Genomic DNA, 20,464 nt, shown 5'->3' with positions numbered 1-20,464 from the left:
TGTTTAGCATTAGCCCAAAGCCATATTTTAGTAGGGATAAAGATAGGTTTATTATTATTTTCTTATTTTATTACTATTTTATAATATATTTGAATTTTTTTAAAGTATTTTTTTAACATCTAAAAAAATAAAAAAATATAAATTTTTATTAATAATTATTTATTTAATCATTAAATAAAAAAATGAAGAAAAATAATAAATGAATGGTAAGAATTAAGCCATCGTTCTCTTTTAAGCAAAAAGCAAAAGCATACTCCGTTATCATGTGGCAACGCGGCGCCGTCCGCTCTTTCAGAAACCGCGTGAGGCACGGAAACACGGGTCACTCTGTCTTTTCCGTGTACGCTATCCCCGCACAACCTGAAAGTTCTTCTTGGTTCTTATGTCAAAAAGAAGGTGGTCGGGTTCACACCTGGAATATTTTTTTTTTCTTTTTTGTTCCCGCACTAATAATTTCGTAAACAAGAAAAATAGATTCGGTCTTTGATCGTAAACCTTAGGACTCGAGCACTGTAGAAGATGTTCTGTTAAGAATTAATAAAATCTTTTTTTTATTTAAAAATTTAAAAAATTAAGTTATTTATTATATTTTATATAAAAATTTAGAATATTTATATTTTATGAAATTTAGAATATTAAAATTTAGATAATTTTAATTTTGTTAACCAAACCAGCTGGTTAAGCGTGTTCTCCTCTGTCCTTCCAGTTCCACACCCTATATATATATATATATATATATATATATAATTACCAATACTCATCACAAGTCCCCCTCTTTTCTGTCCTGTACCCCCAAAGGCCGAGGCTTTAATAGCACCCGCAAAAGCATGGCCATCTCCCCTCTCATCCTCACCCTCTCCGCCACGCTACTCCTCCTCCTATCCTCTACGGCGTACTCCATTGGAGTAAACTATGGAACTCTCGCAGACAACCTTCCACCGCCAGCCCAAGTGGCCAACTTCCTCAAGACCCAGACCACCATCGACCGCATCAAAATCTTCGACACCAATCCTGACATCCTCGGGGCATTTGCCAACTCCGGCATCGCCGTCACCGTGACTGTTGGAAACGGTGATATCCCCGCACTCGCCAACCTTGCCAACGCCCGCCAGTGGGTCGCCACCCACATCGCCCAGTTCCACCCGCAGACACGGATTAATTATATAGCTATGGGCAATGAAATCATGGCCACCGCCGACAAGAACCTCATCAGCCACCTCGTTCCCGCGATGAGGACTCTCCATCAGGCTCTTGTTCTCGCCAAAATCAACGATATTAAGGTTAGATGATATCCTGATTTTGGGCGGAGGGGAATGTGGGAACAGTCTGCCTTTGATTTTATTTGATTTGGCTTTATTGCTTCTCCCTTCACTTTAATCTCGAATCCATAAACCCCGTTTTGATATGAAGGCATGTTTTGAGCAACCTTATAAGAACTGATTACATATGTTTCGATCTAGGATCTTAATTTCATGCTAAGGAAAACTATTTGTGATTAAGAAGTATTAATAGCAACTTTTTCTGACCTTTCGGGAAAGACAAAAGTTCCCACAAAACAATTGTGAAGAGTTGAAATTACTAAGATTTTATTGAATCTTGTTTTTGACTTAAAAATGATCCAATTAGTTTGCACTTTGACTTCTGAGAAAATCTGAGAGCTAATATCAAAGCCTCGCTCGTGCATTTGATTATCAGGTCACCTCCCCTCACTCTCTGGGCATACTCTCAATCTCTGAGCCGCCGAGTGCCGGCCGGTTCAGACGAGGCTACGACCGGGTCATATTCGCACCAATGCTCAAGTTCTTGAGCGAAACCAAGGCACCCTTCATGGTCAATCCCTACCCCTACTTCGCCTACTCCCCAAAGATGGCAAACTACGCCCTCTTCAAGAGCAATCCCGGCATCCATGACAAGAACACCGGCATTACCTACAACAACATGTTCGACGCCATGATGGATGCCCTCCACTCGGCCATGAAGGCCGTCGGGTTCGGAGACGTGGACTTGGTCGTGGGGGAGACTGGGTGGCCCACCAACTGCGACGGCTACGAGGCCTGTAGCGTGGAGAATGCGGCGAGATTTAATGGGGAATTGGTTAGGCATGTTAACTCCCTTAGGGGCACGCCATTGATGCCCAACCGGAGGTTTGAGACCTACCTGTTCTCCTTGTTCGATGAGAACCTTAAGCCCGGTCCGACCGCTGAGAGGAATTGGGGTTTGTTCAGACCAGATTTCACTCCAATTTATGACCTTGGGATTATGCGCAACGGCCAGGTACGATAACCCGATGACAATAGTCAGCTTTGTTATATATTCTTTAGATTTTTCACGTACAAGGTCAATGCTGCATTTCCATTTAAATTTGTCATTTACGTTCATATTTTTAGTGACATGATTAATTAGTTCAGATATAAAACTATTTGTGTCACGTATTATTAAAAATGATAAAATTTAAAATAAATAACAATTTTTTTCTTAAAAAACTACTGTTTGGATTATAGGACATAAAAGTAAAACACGTATGAGACCCAATAAAAAATATATGAATGATGGTTAACAATAAATATTATTATGAAACTTATCAATTTATGTGTAAAACTAAATCATTCTTCTACTCAAGACTTGTGAATTTGAAAAGGGAATCTCCAAATTAAACTCTTTCCGATAAAGTAAATTTCATTATATGCTTGACCTTCGAATCTCATACCTTCCTACTCAATCCGAATCACATGCCTTCGACGAAAGCGTCCAACCTCATGTAATCTCAGTCCGTTATCTTGGTATCCCTGCAAGATGGTAGGTTATATGAATAAAAGAATCAGTGATAGTGCCCTGTAATTGAGGTATACATATATACAATTTAAGAATCCAAAAAAAAAAAAAAAAAAAGAAGAAGAAATTTCAGAAAAGAAACAAGGATTTTACACCTCTTCATTCCCTTTGCCTGAAATATTTTGTTTAATATACTAATTAAAATCATGCCCAATTCTTTTTGAGCTTTGAGGCACTATTCTACCTGCTCTACTCGAGATCTAAGCTTGTGTTTTTTCAAAATCTCCATCGGATCTTGACGTACGCCTTCTTTTGGTTCATTTTTCTGTTCCTCAGCTTTTGGCAGATATTGGCAGATCTTGTCGTATTAGTTTTAAAATTACTTTAAAAGGGTCGGCATGTTAATTGGTCTGAACAAAATGTAGTTTAGAATTAGATCCGACACTATCATGCATATTTTATTAATCATCATTAACTATTATTTCCTGTATAATAAATGAATGCAGTCTGGTGGGAGTAGACCAGCACCCGCAGGCAAGAACTGGTGTGTACCAAAACCAGATGCTAGCAATGCAGCATTACAGGCGAACATAGACTATGTATGCAGCACTGGTGTGGATTGCAAACCCATACAAGCTGGTGGAGCTTGCTTCCAACCCAATGATCTTAGGTCCCATTCATCGTTCGTCATGAATGCTTACTATCAGAAATCTGGTCGCCATGATTACAACTGTGATTTCTCTCACACTGGAACCATCACCTCCATTGACCCAAGTAAGTAATTATCAAGCAAAGATAATTGAAGCTTTTTTAACTAAATCAAGCTTTAACATTCTTTTTTCTTTCCCTTTTTTCTTTTCCAGGTCATGGTACATGTAGATACGTTGCATGAGATTGAAATGGATCCGTTATGGCTGTGGGTGTAAGGCTCTGCCTGGGAGTCGAGTCTCTAACCATACAGCTTGGAGAAACTATTGAAGTGCGATTTTTTAATATTATTTGTTGTATTATCGAATATCTAGCTGTAACATTACATATTGTGAATGGAATTAATGGATGATGCACTGGTTATTAATTGCAATTTCTGTAGTCAAAGTAAAATAATTAAAATACCGAATAAGAGCAATAGTAATGGAATCAATTTATCTAAATTTTGATCAAAGTTTAGTTAAGTTGCACAAAAATCCATTACAAAGGACTCAATTAATTTTCAATATTTTTTATCTAAGGTTTGTTCATTGGCCAAATATGGCCACTCCAAGTTAATGCCCAAATATTATTTTGACAAAAAAAAAAAATTCCTCTTCTCGATCGCTTGCTATTCCTCAATCGCTTGCTATTCCTCTTGCACAAGAAGAAAAAGACGAAAGAAAACATTTACCAGTTGTGAAGATATATCTGTTGTGAATATATAACCGTTAAAAAAATATGACTGTTGAAAGAATATATCATCAGTTGAAATAATATGAGTATTGTAAAAAAAAAAAAAACGATTAGAAAATTATATATGTTAGGAATAATATGAACGTTAGAAAATTAATTTGTATTTTTTAAAGAACGAATAAATATTCAAATTACAATTAAAATAAATAAAAATATCAAAATTAATATTTTAATAGAATAGTAATAGATTTGGAGAATCTGTTATTTGATGTTATTGAAAAGTTGCTAGCTAAATTTATAAAAGTAAATTATCAAGTCAAATTTTGACCAAATTTTGACTAGACCACTACTAATACTCTAATATATATTAAATGGATACTATCAATTTCACAAAAAATGAATAATTAGTTGTAATTAATCATGGTTAATAGTGCCTGTTCGTCTTCACTGGCATCAAACATGATGATTTTGAACATTTTTCAAAAATTTATACGGACGAAATCGTGAAAAATACTACAAACATACAATATCCAGCAAAAGGAAGGATTGGAAAGTTGGAAACAATTATTATTCTTGTAATTGTTATAAGTGGGGTTGCTAGAGAAAGCTTAGAAATCAAGTGAGTAATTCTAACTGCTAGCTACAAGTACAGCTAGCGCTAGCTAACACGATAATCATGCAAACCTAAAGTGCCTGGAGAACAACAGCAAACCTTCTTTGTCCATAATATATTACATGATCTACATTAATTCCAATTATTTATATATGTGGTCCCAATATTCCTCAGTCACTGTACATTATATATATATACCATAACGAGAATATTATAATTATCATTTTTGAGCTTAAAATCATCTAAGCTCACATGCTAGCGATATATGTCTATTTGATTTTCAACGGTTTCTGCCACTTGGTTTGAAATCAATCGGGTCATGTGGGCGTGTAGCTGAGCAAACGTGAGTTCGACATCTTGCAAAATCCTTGTCGTCCAATCAAAATCCTTTTTTTAGGAGGCGTCGAGGTGCAAAGACAAGAGAAAGTGACACATAAACTGATAAAAGGATCTCCCAAAGCTAGCCATCATGTGCCAGTTCATAATATAAAGAAAATGAAAAAAAAAAACTAAATAAATGAACTCAAAAAACTCCAACTTAAGCTCACATGATTTTAAATAGAATGTCAGTATATATGTCACTCACCATTGATAAGAACCATATAAAATTCGACAACATCAACTAAAGATAAACCCTTTTTTTTTAAGGAATAAAAAAAGAGAAACAAAATATTAATTATGTGAAGTGGTTGTACATTATCCCTTCTTTTACTGTACAAAAAGAATATAGTACAAGAAAAATCAATCTGAAGCTTCAGACCACATTTCTTTTTTCCGAAGCCTTCAAAAGCTTTATATTGGTTTTGTTGTAACACAAACAAATCCCACCACCCACCAAAACCTCCCTGCAGATTGATCATTGACCATGGAACAAAAAGAGAAGAACAAGAAGATCAAGAAGCAAAAACACCAGCACCCAAATGGCCAATCCACCAAACCGAGCTTAGACTTATCTTTCAAGCCGAGCTCCGACGTCAAGGGCCTCCGGTTCGGCGGCCAGTTCATCGTAAAATCCTTCACGATCCGGCGGGCTCGGTCTCTCGAACTACTTCAACTCCTTTCTTTTCCACCAACGATTAATACCAAACCCAACAACAACAACAACAAAAAACTCCCATTTCCTTCAACCACAGCCTTCTTGCCCACCAACTTCACCATCTTGGCACACCATGCCTGGCACACCCTCACGCTAGGCCTTGGAACGAAGAAATCCAAAGTTCTTGTATTCGTCTTCGAAACAGAGACCATGAAGACGGCTACAGACCGCATTTGGCCATCGGAGATACCGCTCGGAGAAGTGAACAAAAGGCTTATCAGGGGGTTGACTGGGTGCGAGATGGCAAGGTTCAAATTTAGAAAGGGCTGCATAACCTTTTACGTGTATGCGGTTCGAAAAGTGGGCTGCTTCGGCTTCTCCTGCGCTGAGGATCTGAGGACAATATTACAGTCCGTGCTTGAGCTCAATGATTTCTTCGATCATACTGCCATGCTTGCCATGCCCAACCAAAGAAGCATCAGTTTTGCGCCTCCGGTGGCCATGGCAGCTAACTAGGCAAAATTTCTAATTTTTCTACTTCATCAATATCGTCGATCGTCATCACTAGCATTGATTTATTTAACTTCAGTTCGACTTTTTTTGGATTTTTTCTTGCTGGGATTATGACGAGGGATTGGTTTGTTTTTATTAGAGATCTTGTAATTGCTTCTACGTACCTCTATTTTCCAGCTCTCTGATAAAAAAAATTTCTGTAATTTAGCATCATGAATAAATTGTACTTCTGTTTCATGGAATTAGAGTCTCTTGTATGTTGATATATATCTGTTCATTTGCAGCACTGAGGCGGATGTTTCTGGACTATATATTCCGAGTTTGAAAGGGTAGGTAAGTGACAATAGAGTAAAAGGTACCTACTGGATATATAATATATTATTGTACGTATTCTTTTCTTGAATGATAGTCGTGTGAAATAATTATTTCTCCAATCACACTTTTCCTTTGAAAAAAATTAATAATTATTCACCAGCATGTTTCCTTTAATAAGTAGTTCTTGCTGCGACAGCTCGCCGAACACTTCTCATTTGGGAGTCAGGGCCTTGGTGCAGTAGTACTGGATATATTATTCTGGCCGGCCAAGTTGCCTTAGACGTTGTACGTAATCTTTTGCTTGTGCCAACAATATAACATCATAAAATCCCTTGGCAATGAATTGCTTAATTAGTGTACTGTTTTATAAGCGTGAGATACTCTATTTGACGACGACGTTTGTAGTAAGAGTCCAATTGCACTTGTGTACATGATGGAGGAAAGCTTGCATCAATGGCATGTAGATTTTAGGTCCATTCAAACCTTATCCCGCATTGCTTTCTTGTAAATTGTGCTAAGATACATAACCGTGAACTCAAAGGTCGAAGTTCATACACCTGCATCTCGGCGCAATTGGTTTAGAACACGAGCTTACACGTTGTCTAAAGCCATGATGGGTAGTGCAGGGATGATGCCGTGATGCGTGGTGAAGACTGCAGGGGATGGATGCGATGATAATGATGATGGGCATGGGCGAGCATGGTGACTTGGTGAGGGAAAAGGCTGTTTAGCATGATGGAAAGTGAAGGGCCACCCTCCTCCAGTACCCCGGGAATTAGGGTCTACAAAAGCTGATCTGGGGAAAAGGAAAACAATTCTTTTTCGTCTTCCCACCTCGATCAGTGGCTTTAATCATGCCACCAGAAAGCCCCATGCCAACCACCTTTATCCACAGAATAAGCTTTAAGTAAGGGTACGGTTCCATGTTCATATCATGGTATATCTCCTTGAAGAGAAAACATGCTATATATACGTACGAAATATCACGACGGTGCATCCTTACCAAAACTTAGGAAGAGCCAAGGGCATACAGCATGAAAATTGATATTTTATGTGTTACTGTTGAAAATCAAAAGATGAATGATGATTTGACAAATAGGTGGTGTGTGAGATTACAGAATGAGTCTCGAACATCCGACTTTTCATGAATTTAATTTAATTCTAACATTATGAAAAACAAAAATAAAAAATAACTTAAAGCCTTAATTATACCAAGGATTGGAAACGCTATTAGTTCTGGGTTATCTATTGTATCCTTATACATTCTCTTGACAATAATAAAAAATCAAATCGTAAGAATGCATGTCACTATTGGCATATAGAATTAACCAATACCGAATTCAATAATCATTGGACAAAAATGATGTTAAAAGAGTGATGAACTTTGTCGTGTATGAACAAAAGATGATGAGTAAGGACTCAGGTTTGGAGGGTGAGATGAAAATTTTTTATTTTATTTTAATATTTAAAATATTATGTTTTAATATTATTATTTTGAATTGAAATTTAAAAAAGTTAAATTATTTATTATATTTTATATAAAAATTTTAAAAATATATAATAATAAAATAAAAATTTTATATTTCATCCCACCCTAAACCTGCCTAAAGAAGGCAAAAGTGATCTATGCGGAGTATTTCAACTCATACGTCAGAGACTCAGAACATCCCCATCCCATTCCCCATACTACTATTATCCCTAAATTATAGGAAAAAATTTAGGGAAAAGCTCAAAAACCCCCTCCCATCCCATTCCCTATTTTAGGATTTTGATTTAGGAAATGAACAGTAGTTTCCTAAATATAGGGAACTACTATTCTTCCCCTAAATCATTTTTTATTAATATTTTATTCAAATAAATAAAATAAATTCTTTTTTCAATCAACTACATTTTCTCTTATACTCATATTTATTATACTTTTAAATAATATTTTTAAAAATAATTTAAAAAATTACTAAAATATAAAAATAATAATTTTAAAAATATTATTAAACCCTTAAAAAAATAATTTAAATTTTTGTTTAAAATATTCACTATAATAATAGTTCAAAACATAAGAAAAAATATTAAGTAGTTAAGTTTGAAAATGGAAGTGAGAGAAAAAAGTAATAAAGAAATAATAGAAGAATATTATTTTAATAGAATAGAGAAATGATAGGGAATATGATGTAGAAGATTTTTTAAAAATGAGTAAAATTTAGGATAAAATTATAGGGAGTGTCATTTTTAGTTAAAATTTAAAAGAATCGGATGTGAATGCTCTCCCAAGGCTCTTTCAGTAATTTCACACAAATGAGGCGTCACAATGGGAAATTAAAGTGAGATCGCCCACCGTGGGGCTCGAACCCACGACCACAAGGTTAAGAGCCTTGCGCTCTACCGACTGAGCTAGACGGGCCTTACACCGTGTAACTAAACTTATATAGCTAAAATCTATGTTTTACAACTCTGACCTCGGCCTTCTTATTCATTTACGAGTACCATCAGCTGACCAACACACGGACGAACTCCGCAAGCGAAAATGGGGTTTCTATGGACGATGGTGGAGCTCTTAATCGCCCTCATTTTGATCGCGGTCTTTGTCTTAGTTTCTACAATCTTTTTCGAAGCTTATCGAAGAAGAAACAACCACACGTACGTTCCCCCATATCAATCGAATCCCTAGAAGTTTTTTCCCTCATTCAAAACCTCTTCGTTTACTGCAAAATTAGTAATATGATCAATTCATTTCGTTATAGCAATTTATTGTATTCTTTGCTAGGCATGTCGAAGCTACCGCAGTCTTCGAGGACCCTAATTCGTTAAAACAGGTAAATCTACGCTGCAAATACATGCATACATATATATATATATATATGTATGTATGTATGATATTTCCGCTTTAGCTTCGATTTACATATATAGGAGTCTAGTAGGAGGAAGTGAATTTGAAATTCGTAAGAATAGTTTACCGTTGTTTTGAAGTACGTTCGTGTCCTGAGACTGAAAAGAGATTTTCTGAATCAATCGACTGTGATCTTTGTTGAGCAGACCGCACAATTCAGGATTTGTGTAAATTTTAATTACATTGTTGATGGAATTTTTTCTAACTGGTGTGGGAATGAGTCATGGAGTCAACTCAGTCAAGTACGCTGTAAGCACGCAATATAATTCAAATGCATGGCTAATGTTTAAATGTGCATCTTGTCTTGCAAAACTTCTACCTAACCAAATTGAAATGTAAATCTCTAACTGAATTGCAACGTCGTTTGGCTTCTGCCAAGCAGGCTGTGTCACTGTTTACGGCCTAGTTAACGCAAGCGGGTCTTTGGCTCTATGCTCGTTCAGTATGGTCATTTTCTATTATTTCTATATTTTGAAGGTAAAAGGTCCTAGATAATGTGATGTTTACAGAGGATCAATGTATCACTTTAGCCTTGGCTTTTTTGAATGAGAAGATATTTCCTCAGACAAGGATAGTGATGAAATCCTAGCTCAATCTGCTTGCAATAGGATTTTTTGTCCAACCTTATGAAGGTCTATCAGAATGAAAAACTTCTGAAATCACGTTGATATTATTGTTGATGCCCCAAACAATAATGATGTTGTTTAAAAATATTGATTTAAAAATATCGATATTTTTATATAGATTTAAAAATATCGGCAATATTTTTCTCTTCACAATGTTAAGAATTACTTTGTTAAGTTTATTTGCTTTACAATGTCACGCCAGTAGCATTTTTTTAGGATAGTTAACTGACATCCATGGTGGTTTTGGGTGATTCTGACTTTCTGGGAGGACTTTGATGAAGGTTCCTTGCCCCCATATTTCTGATCCCGCAGAGAAGTATATATCTTTGATAATCCCCGCATACAATGAAGAACATAGACTTCCTGGAGCTCTTGAGGAAACGGTAAAGTAAGTTTGAGCAAAATTAATCGCACTATTCTTTTTCTTTGATGAAGCTGTATGTTTTTGGTGTTATGCATGCTTAAAAGCAAGACAAACAGGAAAAAAATGCCTGAGTTTTCTCTCTCGTTGTTTTTTTTTTTTTTGCTCTTTTTAATCTGCAGCATAACTAATTCTTTTTACGTAGTAATACACAATTAAGGTGGGGAGTTGTAGAATGACATATCTAGTTACTTAGACTGTGCTTATGAACTTTCTAAGAGATTTGTCTTTATGTTGTAGTTATCTTCAACAACGTGCAGCAAAGGATAAGTCGTTTTCTTATGAGGTATCATTTTGTTCATTTACCGGATCATCTCAATTAGTTACCATGGTTTGAGGACTTGCATAATTTTGTTTTCCATTTGGAGCATGTAAAATATTTTCTGGAAATGAGTTCTTGTCCTTCATGATTTTCATTGGTCTATCCTGTAAAGCTTTCTATTGAAAAGGTGAAGTTACCCAAGAAAATGTAGACGGAGTTACTTTTGCCTTATTGTTGATTTGGAGAATCCTCCTCCAGCTCTGTAGTCCTGGCTCTTAATTTAGAGTCTGTTTTCTGTGAAAAGAGAGTGGTGGAAGAAGTTTTATTGTAATTTCTGTGGCAATTCATTATTCTAATGCATGGTGTTATGCTATCCTTCAAGGAAATTTCATCAATGTTATCTATCCATTAAATGACAAAATAATGGGTTTTCAACAGGTGGTGATTATTGATGATGGAAGTGCAGATGGGACAAAAAGAGTAGCTTTTGACTTTGTAAGGAAATACACTGTAGACAAAGTGAGAGTTATCCTTCTCGGTAGAAATCATGGGAAGGGAGAAGCTATTAGAAAAGTGAGCTTAACTCAAACCACTCACAAACATGTACTGATTTTAGTGAAGATACCATGTTTTCTCCTTATGCATGATGGCAACTGATTGAAGCTCTTTTCGTTCGCGAAAGCATTGTAAAACAGGGAATGCTTCATTCACGTGGTGAACTGCTTCTAATGCTGGATGCTGATGGAGCAACGAAGGTTAATGACCTTGAAAAACTTGAAAATCAGGTCTGTATATCAATCATTTTCTAACTGTTGGTTTTTCATGAATAATTTAGCTATTTTCAAATTTTAGTCTATGAAGATGTTAACAGATCTACTGCAAATTATCTGATGTTATGCATACTAGATCCATGCTTTTGCCAGAAAGGAGGGTAATTATGGAGATTCAGCATCTAGAAATTCGAGTTTTCGTATATCTGATATCCCAATTGCTGCATTTGGCTCACGTGCTCATCTCGAGGAGAAGGCTCTGGCTGCAGTTCTGTCTTACTAATTTTGCTCCCTTTTTATGTTTTGTGCTCCATTTCTTGCTAAATTTGTTTTATATTTTGCATCTTTGAGCCATTTCCCTTATATGTCTCAGAGGAAATGGTACCGCAACTTTTTGATGAAGGGTTTCCACCTTGTGGTTCTCTTGACTGCTGGTCCTGGAATTCGTGACACACAGGTATCTCCACTTCATTTTTATTTATTTATTTGATCTGCAGTTCATTACCAGAAATCCCATACTTTGCTTATGCTGTTCAATGAAGCTCTTATGTCTTTCAGTCTTAAGTAAATACACTTAAAGCGTTATCCTGATGTTGGCTGGTCACTGTATCACAGTGTGGGTTTAAGATGTTTACTCGGGCTGCTGCAAGGAAGCTTTTCAAAAACATCCGTTTGAAGAGGTAATTGCATTTAGATGCATTGTTCTTCGACATTTGGCATTGAGATCATGCTTAAATTTGTAGATGTACAATGGAGCACATTATGCACATTATTATACGTATTGAGTATTTGTCCAATTTTATCAGTTTTTTCCTTTTTAACTCAACTTTTGAAATCTTATTTTTAAAATTTTTTCCATTTCAATAGGTGACATGTCAAACACGTATAGTTATGTGCGTAAAATTGTTAGTATAGATAGTAGCATTTTCCCTTTTTTATATTTTAATTTTTAGATATTTTCCTTATAAAACAATGTGTTCTGAATATGTTTTCCCCTCATTCTCAGTGTGTGAACTCACTTCCAACATGGATATTACGCAGGTGGTGTTTTGATGTTGAGTTAGTGTTTCTATGCAAGTGGTTTAATATCCCAATGATTGAGATATCTGTGAACTGGTCTGAAATTCCTGGATCCAAGGTGAATCCACTGAGCATACCCAATATGCTTTGGGAGCTTGCACTCATGTTTGTGGGATATCGAACCCGTATGTGGACAATTCGTACTTGAGCTTTCACGTCGGAGTTCATCTTGAAAAAGCAATGTGGTCCTTGCTTCTCACGATCTGCTGCAATACCAGAGAAAGAAAAGTGATGCACCTGATTAGGTAGTAGGGCATACACTATACACCACTTCTTTCAAGAATATTTGAATTGAGAAAATTTTCACATTTTTTCGAGCTTATTTATGCAAAGCCACGATTTTACCAACGGCTTTGCCATGTGAAGCTAATGTGCTTGAATTGAGTAGTACATATAGTAATAATTGGACCCATGTTAGATAGGACTCCGTGGAATCAAAATAGTCACCACTGCGGGTGATTGGAATTATGGCATACACGTTACGGCACATGGACTCGAGAACTAGTGATCCTAATATGTTAAGGAGCATTAGCATTGGATTGGCCATCTTATTTTTAAAATTTTGATTAATATGTAATTTTTTTACTTTTACCTAATCATTCAAAACTTAAAATTTACATTAGATTAGTCATCACACTATATAATAATAAATTATTATTTTTTTTATATTTTTTAATTAATTTTTATTTTTTAGTTACTTGTTTATTTTATTTTCATAATCTTCAATAACCTCTAACAATCATATTTGTTTTTATTTTTACAATCTAACAATCTATAATATAATAATCTCTAAAAGTATTTTTAGATCTTTTATAGTTCTTTTCATATTTGAAAAGAAGAATGAATTTATTTTAGTTTATATTTTGGATGAAAACAATTTAGTTAATTCAATGTGGAGTAAATATGAATTATATTTTGAAGATGAAAAAAAATTTGGTTAATTCAATATCAATGCTATGGACTTGACGCCAAACTTTGTTTTAACGTAAGCTAGCCGATTGTTCCTTTTGTGTTTGTTTAAACCATGTAACAATGTTGGAATATACAATTTTATTTATATTCGAATAGTTTGGGATTTTATAAAATTATTGAGATAAATTAAAATCATTTTTTAAAGATCGTTTTTATTAGGGATTGAAAGAGTAGTGGTATCTATTGTAAATATGAAAGGAATAAAATTGTTGGTTTTTCAAAATTGTTATGAAATCGAGATAAGATGATCGAGATTTGTTAGATCAATAATCAAATATTTGAAGAATACTAGGAAAATATATAATATTTCAGCAAGAGGACCCTGAGTAGCATTAATAATATTGAATGGAAGAATAAAAAAATTTCTCAAAATATAATAGTGGAAGAAATGGACCATTATTTTAAATCAAATAAACTCTACGCCTTCCCTGAAAGCGATCACTCCAAGTCCAAGATGGGAAATTGCATTAAGAGATGGCAAGCTAGAATGAAAGGATTGCAACAACTTCCTTCCGACACAAAATCAGGAGCTTTATTTCTTCAAAGATTCTATTCTCGGACATTTAGAAGCATTTCCTATGCACAATTGATGGCCCGGACTCATCATACTCTGCCTTCGCTATCCACATCTGCATTCAAGAAACAAGCAAAATCCTCCCATCCATAATGACCCAAACAAAAAAAAAAAAAAAAAAGGAAAAAAAAAATTCGAATGAAATGTAAGCATGAAAGCATACCTGCTGGAAGGTGCTAAGTGATGCCAAAATGGATCCTCCAATCCAGACACTGTACTTCCTCTCCGGTGGAGCCACCACCTTGATCTTCATACTGCTTGGGGCTAGTGCGGATATTTCCTTGCTCATTCTATCAGCAATGCCTGGGAACATGGTTGTACCACCTGAGAGGACAATATTACCATACAGGTCCTTCCTGATATCGACATCGCACTTCATGATGGAGTTATATGTGGTCTCGTGAATGCCTGCTGCTTCCATTCCAATCAAGGATGGTTGGAAAAGAACCTCGGGGCAACGGAAACGCTCAGCCCCAATAGTGATGACCTGCCCATCTGGCAACTCATAGCTTTTCTCAACCGAAGAGCCGGTCTTGGAAGTCTCTAGCTCCTGCTCGTAATCAAGAGCAATATAAGCAAGCTTTTCCTTCACGTCCCTCACAATTTCGCGCTCGGCCGTGGTGGTGAAAGAATATCCACGCTCAGTGAGAATTTTCATTAAATAATCTGTGAGGTCACGACCAGCCAGGTCAAGACGAAGGATGGCATGTGGGAGGGCATACCCCTCGTATATGGGGACTGTATGGCTAACACCATCACCAGAGTCCAGCACAATACCTGAGCGAAAGGCAAAAATCCATCAAAAAAGAAGGGAAGAGAGATGGTTCATAGTAATGTTCGGACTCCTGACAATGCCTTTTTGGGGGTAGGGACGTATTAAATACCAATGAGGATTCCACTTGAAACCCTAGCTAATGGTTAATTAGACTGCTTACCAGTTGTGCGACCACTTGCATACAGGGAAAGAACAGCTTGAATTGCTACATACATAGCAGGAGCGTTAAAGGTCTCAAACATGATTTGGGTCATCTTCTCACGATTAGCTTTGGGGTTGAGAGGAGCCTCAGTTAGGAGAACTGGGTGCTCTTCTGGGGCAACACGAAGCTCATTGTAGAAGGTGTGATGCCAAATCTTTTCCATGTCATCCCAGTTGCTCACAATACCGTGCTCAATTGGGTATTTGAGGGTCAAAATACCCCGCTTGGATTGAGCTTCATCACCAACATATGCATCCTTCTGGCCCATCCCAACCATCACACCAGTGTGACGAGGACGGCCTACAATGCTAGGGAACACAGCTCGTGGGGCATCATCTCCAGCAAATCCAGCCTAAAATGTAATATCATGGCCAGTTTTCTAAGATATTACTTCTCAAAAGAAAGAAGGGGCAAGGGCACAAAAATTGAGTACCTCAACTTAGCAGTCAATAACAGCTTTGCATATTAGAAACCAAAACAACATTCATAACACAGAGGGTACTTAATTAATACCTTAACCATTCCTGTCCCATTGTCGCACACGAGTGGCTGAATGTCCTCTGCATCCGCCATCTTCTACCACCTGCAGGATAAACTATGATCAGTCAGAGAAAAACAGATAGGACAATAAGAACCCTACGATGGAGTTTCCTTTTTTTTTTTTTTTTTTTTCTTCTTTCCTTCTTTTTCCACCTTATTGTACATCTATCAGCTAGATATCATATGGATAAAACACTCACCATTGACACCATGCTGCATGTACAAAACTAGTAATGTAATTTTAGTGAAAAAAAGAGAGAAATAAATAAGTCTGTGAAATGTGTTAATATGGATTGGACATCGTAGTATTAAACAAAGCGGGACATGAGACTTGGTCCCCACCTCGCCAAGATAATCAATTCTTATCCAAATCAACAAGAAAATAAACCAAACTCGACACCAACAACAACAATGACCAAGAGTAAATAAATAAATAAAACAAATAAATTTTATAAAAATAAAATAAATAATTTTGTGTGATACGTCAGATTTATTTTATAACAAAAATAATTTTACAATTTGAAGTAACATCAATTTATAAATTTAATATTATAAAACTTTTGTATGGCCAAAGCATTTTTCAAAAAATAAATAAAAAATAAATTACATAATAAAGATCCATAAATGACACCATTTTTCCGTTTTTCCACTTGATTCATATAGAATCATCATTGTTATAAGATGTCTTCTTCCTCTCTACCTCTTTTGAGAGCTTGATTTTCGTCGACTCGAAATTTTCCTTAAAAACACGAATGCGCCATGCAACTGTTAAGATCTCATTACCGTGTCATGATTTTCAAGAAACAGAGATCAAGAAAAACGTGGTCGTAAACTATTGCACAGCATTGTTTCATTCCTTTTTGTGTTTAGACAAAAAAAGAAAATGAAGATGGAAGGAGATTTTATTATAGGGAAAAAAAGCGCAAAAACCACATCGACCAAATGAAATAAAATCAGTAATATACACATGATCTATGGAGCCGATCCCGATACTACTGATCGCTAATAAACAATGAGAGGCACATTGAGAGAGAGGGAGAGCAATTGAGAGGAAATTCGAAAATCCAAGAAAGATCTTAAGAAATTATGGAACGCAATCGGTGAAAGGAAAAGATAGGGGAATCTGACCTTTCGGAACTTGACAGAGGACGAATTCGAGTTAGAGGGAGAGGGAGAGGGAGAGGGAGAGACAGAGAAAGAGAAGAGAAAGAGAGAGAGGCACTCATCCTGAAAGAGAGAGGGTGGGCTAAATGGGAAACATAAGAGGTACGGGATGCGAGGTGGATCGTTGGATTTCAGGGGTGGGCACAGTCCGGATTCTCTTGCTTCCGACTTTCTTTTTTTTCGTTACAACTAACCATTTCCAGTTTTTTCGTTTTTTTGGAAATGATCATATAGCGATAAATGTGTCAGTTTTAAAGGAATATACGTTTATTTTTCCTTTTTACAAGAAATAGAGATTACATATCTCAGCTCGAAATGCCGATTTAAAAATATATATATATATATGTATATGTGTGTATATATATATATATATATATATATATATATATTTATATGATAAATGACTTTCCATGCTATGCGGCAAAATTCCTTTCCATATATAAATATGCGGCACCAACAAACTTTGGGTTGCATGGCATCCATCCGCTTTTCATCTTCCTCTCCTCACTTTTCTTGGATTTATCAGCCATTAATCGATGCCTGCCCAATTCTAAAAGGAAATAATGGTGGAATAGGGTGGACCAAGTTCGAGTACCTATCCCAATTCATTCTTTTAAGCTATGATTTCCAATGTTTATTTTACAAACCAGGTCTTGTTAAAAAAAAAACTGATAGAGAATGTAAATAGCCAATCCGATAAAAAAAAGTTTAACTACAAGTATTCCAAATACCAAGGAAAACTAAGAGCAAACAGGGAGGGAACAAGAGAAAGAAAAAGATCCTCAGGACTTGAGGTAATTCAAATGCGAGTAGGACCACGTTGTCTGAATGTAATGCCAAAGTTCATGTCTCAGTTCCACAAGAATGAAACTATTACAATCTTGGTACCAAAGAGAGAAACAAGAGGCAAGATGACCAGTCACTTTCACAGGAATGGGGGTACTATTACCCATCTGCGTGGATACTTGGTTCTTCCGTCCTTGCCATCAAATATCTGCAGGCCACAATGTGTCAATTTCAAAGGTAAGAAGCCATATTGGTAACAAAGAAAAGTTGCGACTGATTCTAATTGAAGTTTCTTATTTGGATTCATGCGTTTTGTAGAAGGAATTAGGCTTCTCTCTCTCTCTAAGGAGGCACTATGATTGCCAAAAATGCAGATGAAGATGCAAATCAAATAACAAATTTCAAAACAGCAATAATGAAATAGGATTCAATGAATTCAACGAAGTTTAAGAATGATACAAGTGTAGTAAACATCCACTCAAAACCAATCCGGTGCCTTCTTAGATATGTTCTTTCTTTTCCTAATCAAGATTGTAATTTACAGTTTACCGATGAAACTCCAAGGTACCTTACCTAAATCAGAAAAGGGACATGAACTTTTTGTGAGGAATGCCAGGTGGTTATAAAAAGAAACGAAGTTAAAAGTTTTACTTATTCAACAAATATAAAGTTACCTTCTTCAAACGCCGGTGCTTTGCAAGGGCCCAATTGGTCATGATAATAGTAGCAACTGCAAGAAAACTATAACCTGCAACTGTCTGTGTTGCAATGTTGAAACCTAACCACTGATAAATCTCTGTTGTGTAATTTGCACATGTTACAATATTGAACAGAAAACCATGTGGAATTTGATACCCTCCATTACCATCAGGCTTGCGAAGATTCCTCAGCAAGATATGGCAATAGAAGTTCGAGATTTGACAAAGCAATCCAAATCCAAACCCTATCTTCATTTGGAGGTCACTAACAGGGGTGTAAAGTGGGTGGTTCACACAGTAAGCAATATAAGAGCCAAAGGACCAATAATATGCACAATTACGAAACACGTTAGACAGTGGTGATGTTGCATGGCTAAACCTATGCACAAAAAATGTTTCCAAAATTCGCTTGAAGTAGTGGAAACACCAGTAGTATAAAGCATATGTCTGAACCGGATGGATGATGCGCTCCCCTTCGTAGCCAAAGTACTGGTAGACAGGAAAGTAGTAAAAGATGGGATAAAGAACCAAAGGACCCAGGTACTCCCAGAAGAAAAGTATACGATAGGAGACTTGTGATCCCAAGTCCTTGAACACTACAGTCAAGTAGTCCAAGTTTCCATCGCAATAGTCCTTGAGACTTTTCTTGTAGTTTAGAACAACAGGCCGCCTTTCCTTTGATCCAGGTTGGATGGGGAGGGTTAATCGCTGTCTCGAAGGGTAGAACTTTCTGGCTGTTGAGGTAAGACAAGAAAAATGAGTTGATGAAATTATTTGACTTGCAAGAGTAAGGCCGATAGCTAACAAGGTCAACAAGATGAAATACAAAAGAACATGCTTCAATCATAGAAACACTGGAAGTCCAGAAAAGATGACTGAAGCATGGAATGTAGAGCCAATTTTGCAGAGAAATCTTAGCGAACCAATGACCTTAAAAGTACAGAGTTCTCGATAGATAGAATGATTACCTCCCAAATAAAGACAAATAAGATGGACATAAATTGCAATGTAAAGTATTGAGGTTTTTCTTTTTGGCATGCATAAATGAATACCATGTACAATTAACAGTTTCTATGCAAAATTAGTTGTTCAAGCTAAGAAGAAGTGAACCACATCCCGCCCTTACTTCGCCGATGAATCGCCTCCTGCAGATCTGCAACCGTTGCCTGCAAATTAATACAAACACATATAATCACCAAAATTCATCCCCTGGGGCTCCATAAAGATACATTAAAACATTCTCAAAAGTATTAAAAACCCAAGATTTTTCGTTTTTAATCATCGAGGGGGGGAAATCCAATCGAGAGTGTCTTTGATATTTTCGAGCCCATAAGTCCATAACAGAAGAGGTGTATATCGAGTGAAGAATATCTTTTCGCGGGAATTAAGTAAGTTTAACAATAAGAGAAATATAAGAACGTACGGCATCGCCGAGGTTAATTCCACCCTTGACAACTTCTTTACCACTCCGTGAAACGACAGTGACCTTCATCCTTGAAAACAAGAGAGAGAAGACCACTTCACCCGGTTCACCAAATGCCGAAAGCGACGAAACTTTTGGGATTAGCGAACGATTTTACTCAAAGATCGAGGAGCAGAGAAGCTACGCAAGAATCTGTTGCTTAATCTGATTTTCTAGATTATAAAATTATTCTTATATAATCCCCTTTATAAATGTAACATTACTGCTATTAGTAGGTACATTAATGGCGAGCAGTTGGAGGTAGGAGAGCTAACTGCATCGGCTGATTAACCACACCAGCTTAATTCGTATTTCGTACTGGCTCAGCCGGCCTAATTTTTAATGACGAAAATGATACGCTTTAGATGCTTTTTTTGGTTTAAAAAAGAAAAAGAAAATTAATGTAAGAAAAACAATTATTTCTACGATAACGGAATGCAAATTGAACAAAATACATTAATCTAATAGGTTAAAATGGATCATCACTTCTACAATTTTTAGGGTGAAGATTCGAAGCTGATTTTCTTATTTGACGATAAGACATTTATACCATATGACGCAAATCTTAAATGCCTTGACGGCGGAGCGTTGATCAAATCTTAGTTGGCAGGTTTTG

The 20,464-nt window shown here is 36.2% G+C and overlaps 5 protein-coding genes and 1 non-coding gene across 12 annotated transcripts; 3 read left to right on the top strand and 3 right to left on the bottom strand.

Moving 5' to 3' along the window:
* The first annotated feature begins 751 nt into the window (after positions 1-751).
* Positions 752-3,853, top strand: LOC108980106 (glucan endo-1,3-beta-glucosidase-like). Its single transcript, XM_018950962.2, has 4 exons — positions 752-1,280; positions 1,696-2,274; positions 3,279-3,546; positions 3,636-3,853. The coding sequence occupies exons 1-4, from the start codon at positions 828-830 to the stop codon at positions 3,662-3,664; spliced, it is 1,329 nt and encodes a 442-aa protein (XP_018806507.2). The 5' UTR covers positions 752-827; the 3' UTR covers positions 3,665-3,853.
* Positions 3,854-5,509: 1,656 nt separating this feature from the next.
* On the top strand, positions 5,510-7,671 carry LOC108979832. 7 transcript variants are annotated; one of them, XR_001994293.2, is made up of 4 exons: positions 5,510-6,320; positions 6,602-6,650; positions 6,829-6,917; positions 7,259-7,671. XR_001994293.2 is itself a non-coding variant. In XM_018950799.2 (3 exons), exon 1 carries the CDS (start codon positions 5,634-5,636, stop codon positions 6,318-6,320), a length of 687 nt encoding a protein of 228 aa, XP_018806344.1. In that variant the 5' UTR covers positions 5,510-5,633; the 3' UTR covers positions 6,602-6,646; positions 7,259-7,670. The 7 variants fall into 7 exon arrangements, 5 of the variants coding, with proteins under 5 accessions (XP_018806344.1, XP_018806410.1, XP_018806283.1 ...); XR_004797718.1 differs by lacking the exon at positions 6,829-6,917 and having other exon boundaries at positions 6,602-6,672; positions 7,259-7,670; XM_018950799.2 differs by lacking the exon at positions 6,829-6,917 and having other exon boundaries at positions 6,602-6,646; positions 7,259-7,670.
* Positions 7,672-8,957: 1,286 nt separating this feature from the next.
* Positions 8,958-9,030, bottom strand: TRNAK-CUU. Its single transcript has one exon. It is a non-coding gene; the product is annotated as a tRNA-Lys (tRNA).
* An 82-nt stretch (positions 9,031-9,112) lies between these two features.
* On the top strand, positions 9,113-13,234 carry LOC108979567 (dolichyl-phosphate beta-glucosyltransferase-like). Its single transcript, XM_018950294.2, has 10 exons — positions 9,113-9,266; positions 9,394-9,442; positions 10,424-10,530; positions 10,804-10,849; positions 11,264-11,398; positions 11,521-11,610; positions 11,732-11,863; positions 11,969-12,052; positions 12,211-12,275; positions 12,637-13,234. The coding sequence occupies exons 1-10, from the start codon at positions 9,154-9,156 to the stop codon at positions 12,821-12,823; spliced, it is 1,008 nt and encodes a 335-aa protein (XP_018805839.1). The 5' UTR covers positions 9,113-9,153; the 3' UTR covers positions 12,824-13,234.
* Positions 13,235-13,922: 688 nt separating this feature from the next.
* Positions 13,923-17,053, bottom strand: LOC108979429 (actin). Its single transcript, XM_018950135.2, has 5 exons — positions 16,867-17,053; positions 15,712-15,781; positions 15,157-15,550; positions 14,385-14,998; positions 13,923-14,276 (listed from the first exon to the last, which is right to left on the bottom strand). The coding sequence occupies exons 2-5, from the start codon at positions 15,769-15,771 to the stop codon at positions 14,211-14,213; spliced, it is 1,134 nt and encodes a 377-aa protein (XP_018805680.1). The 5' UTR covers positions 15,772-15,781; positions 16,867-17,053; the 3' UTR covers positions 13,923-14,210.
* Positions 17,054-17,691: 638 nt separating this feature from the next.
* On the bottom strand, positions 17,692-20,016 carry LOC108979647 (very-long-chain enoyl-CoA reductase-like). Its single transcript, XM_018950389.2, has 4 exons — positions 19,810-20,016; positions 19,513-19,552; positions 18,363-19,120; positions 17,692-17,896 (listed from the first exon to the last, which is right to left on the bottom strand). Exons 1-4 carry the CDS (start codon positions 19,876-19,878, stop codon positions 17,828-17,830), a joined length of 936 nt encoding a protein of 311 aa, XP_018805934.2. The 5' UTR covers positions 19,879-20,016; the 3' UTR covers positions 17,692-17,827.
* Between the last annotated feature and the right edge of the window lie 448 nt (positions 20,017-20,464).

The sequence above is a fragment of the Juglans regia genome, chromosome 12 (genome assembly GCF_001411555.2).
Source record: "Juglans regia cultivar Chandler chromosome 12, Walnut 2.0, whole genome shotgun sequence".
NCBI classification, from domain to species: Eukaryota; Viridiplantae; Streptophyta; class Magnoliopsida; order Fagales; family Juglandaceae; genus Juglans; species Juglans regia.
The sequence above is the reverse complement of the archived record's forward strand: the minus strand, read 5'-3'. Positions and strand labels throughout refer to the sequence as shown.

What these genes read in the sequence shown, in the direction of transcription:
- LOC108979429 (XM_018950135.2), bottom strand. Translation starts at nt 15,771, where the DNA reads ATGGCGGATGCAGAGGACATTCAGCCACTCGTGTGCGACAATGGGACA. An exon ending in ATGGGACAGGAATGGTTAAG is followed by an intron (nt 15,551 to 15,711) that starts GTATTAATTAAG and finishes ATTACATTTTAG; the next exon opens with GCTGGATTTGCTGGAGATGA. An exon ending in CACTTAGCACCTTCCAGCAG is followed by an intron (nt 14,277 to 14,384) that starts GTATGCTTTCAT and finishes TCTTGAATGCAG; the next exon opens with ATGTGGATAGCGAAGGCAGA.
- LOC108979647 (XM_018950389.2), bottom strand. Translation starts at nt 19,878, where the DNA reads ATGAAGGTCACTGTCGTTTCACGGAGTGGTAAAGAAGTTGTCAAGGGT. An exon ending in GGAGGCGATTCATCGGCGAA is followed by an intron (nt 19,121 to 19,512) that starts GTAAGGGCGGGA and finishes TTACCTCAACAG; the next exon opens with CCAGAAAGTTCTACCCTTCG. An exon ending in AGCACCGGCGTTTGAAGAAG is followed by an intron (nt 17,897 to 18,362) that starts GTAACTTTATAT and finishes TGTGGCCTGCAG; the next exon opens with ATATTTGATGGCAAGGACGG.
- LOC108979567 (XM_018950294.2), top strand. Translation starts at nt 9,154, where the DNA reads ATGGGGTTTCTATGGACGATGGTGGAGCTCTTAATCGCCCTCATTTTG. An exon ending in AGGGAGAAGCTATTAGAAAA is followed by an intron (nt 11,399 to 11,520) that starts GTGAGCTTAACT and finishes ATTGTAAAACAG; the next exon opens with GGAATGCTTCATTCACGTGG. An exon ending in CTGGAATTCGTGACACACAG is followed by an intron (nt 12,053 to 12,210) that starts GTATCTCCACTT and finishes ACTGTATCACAG; the next exon opens with TGTGGGTTTAAGATGTTTAC.
- LOC108979832 (XM_018950799.2), top strand. Translation starts at nt 5,634, where the DNA reads ATGGAACAAAAAGAGAAGAACAAGAAGATCAAGAAGCAAAAACACCAG.
- LOC108980106 (XM_018950962.2), top strand. Translation starts at nt 828, where the DNA reads ATGGCCATCTCCCCTCTCATCCTCACCCTCTCCGCCACGCTACTCCTC. An exon ending in CCAAAATCAACGATATTAAG is followed by an intron (nt 1,281 to 1,695) that starts GTTAGATGATAT and finishes TTTGATTATCAG; the next exon opens with GTCACCTCCCCTCACTCTCT. An exon ending in CATCACCTCCATTGACCCAA is followed by an intron (nt 3,547 to 3,635) that starts GTAAGTAATTAT and finishes TTTCTTTTCCAG; the next exon opens with GTCATGGTACATGTAGATAC.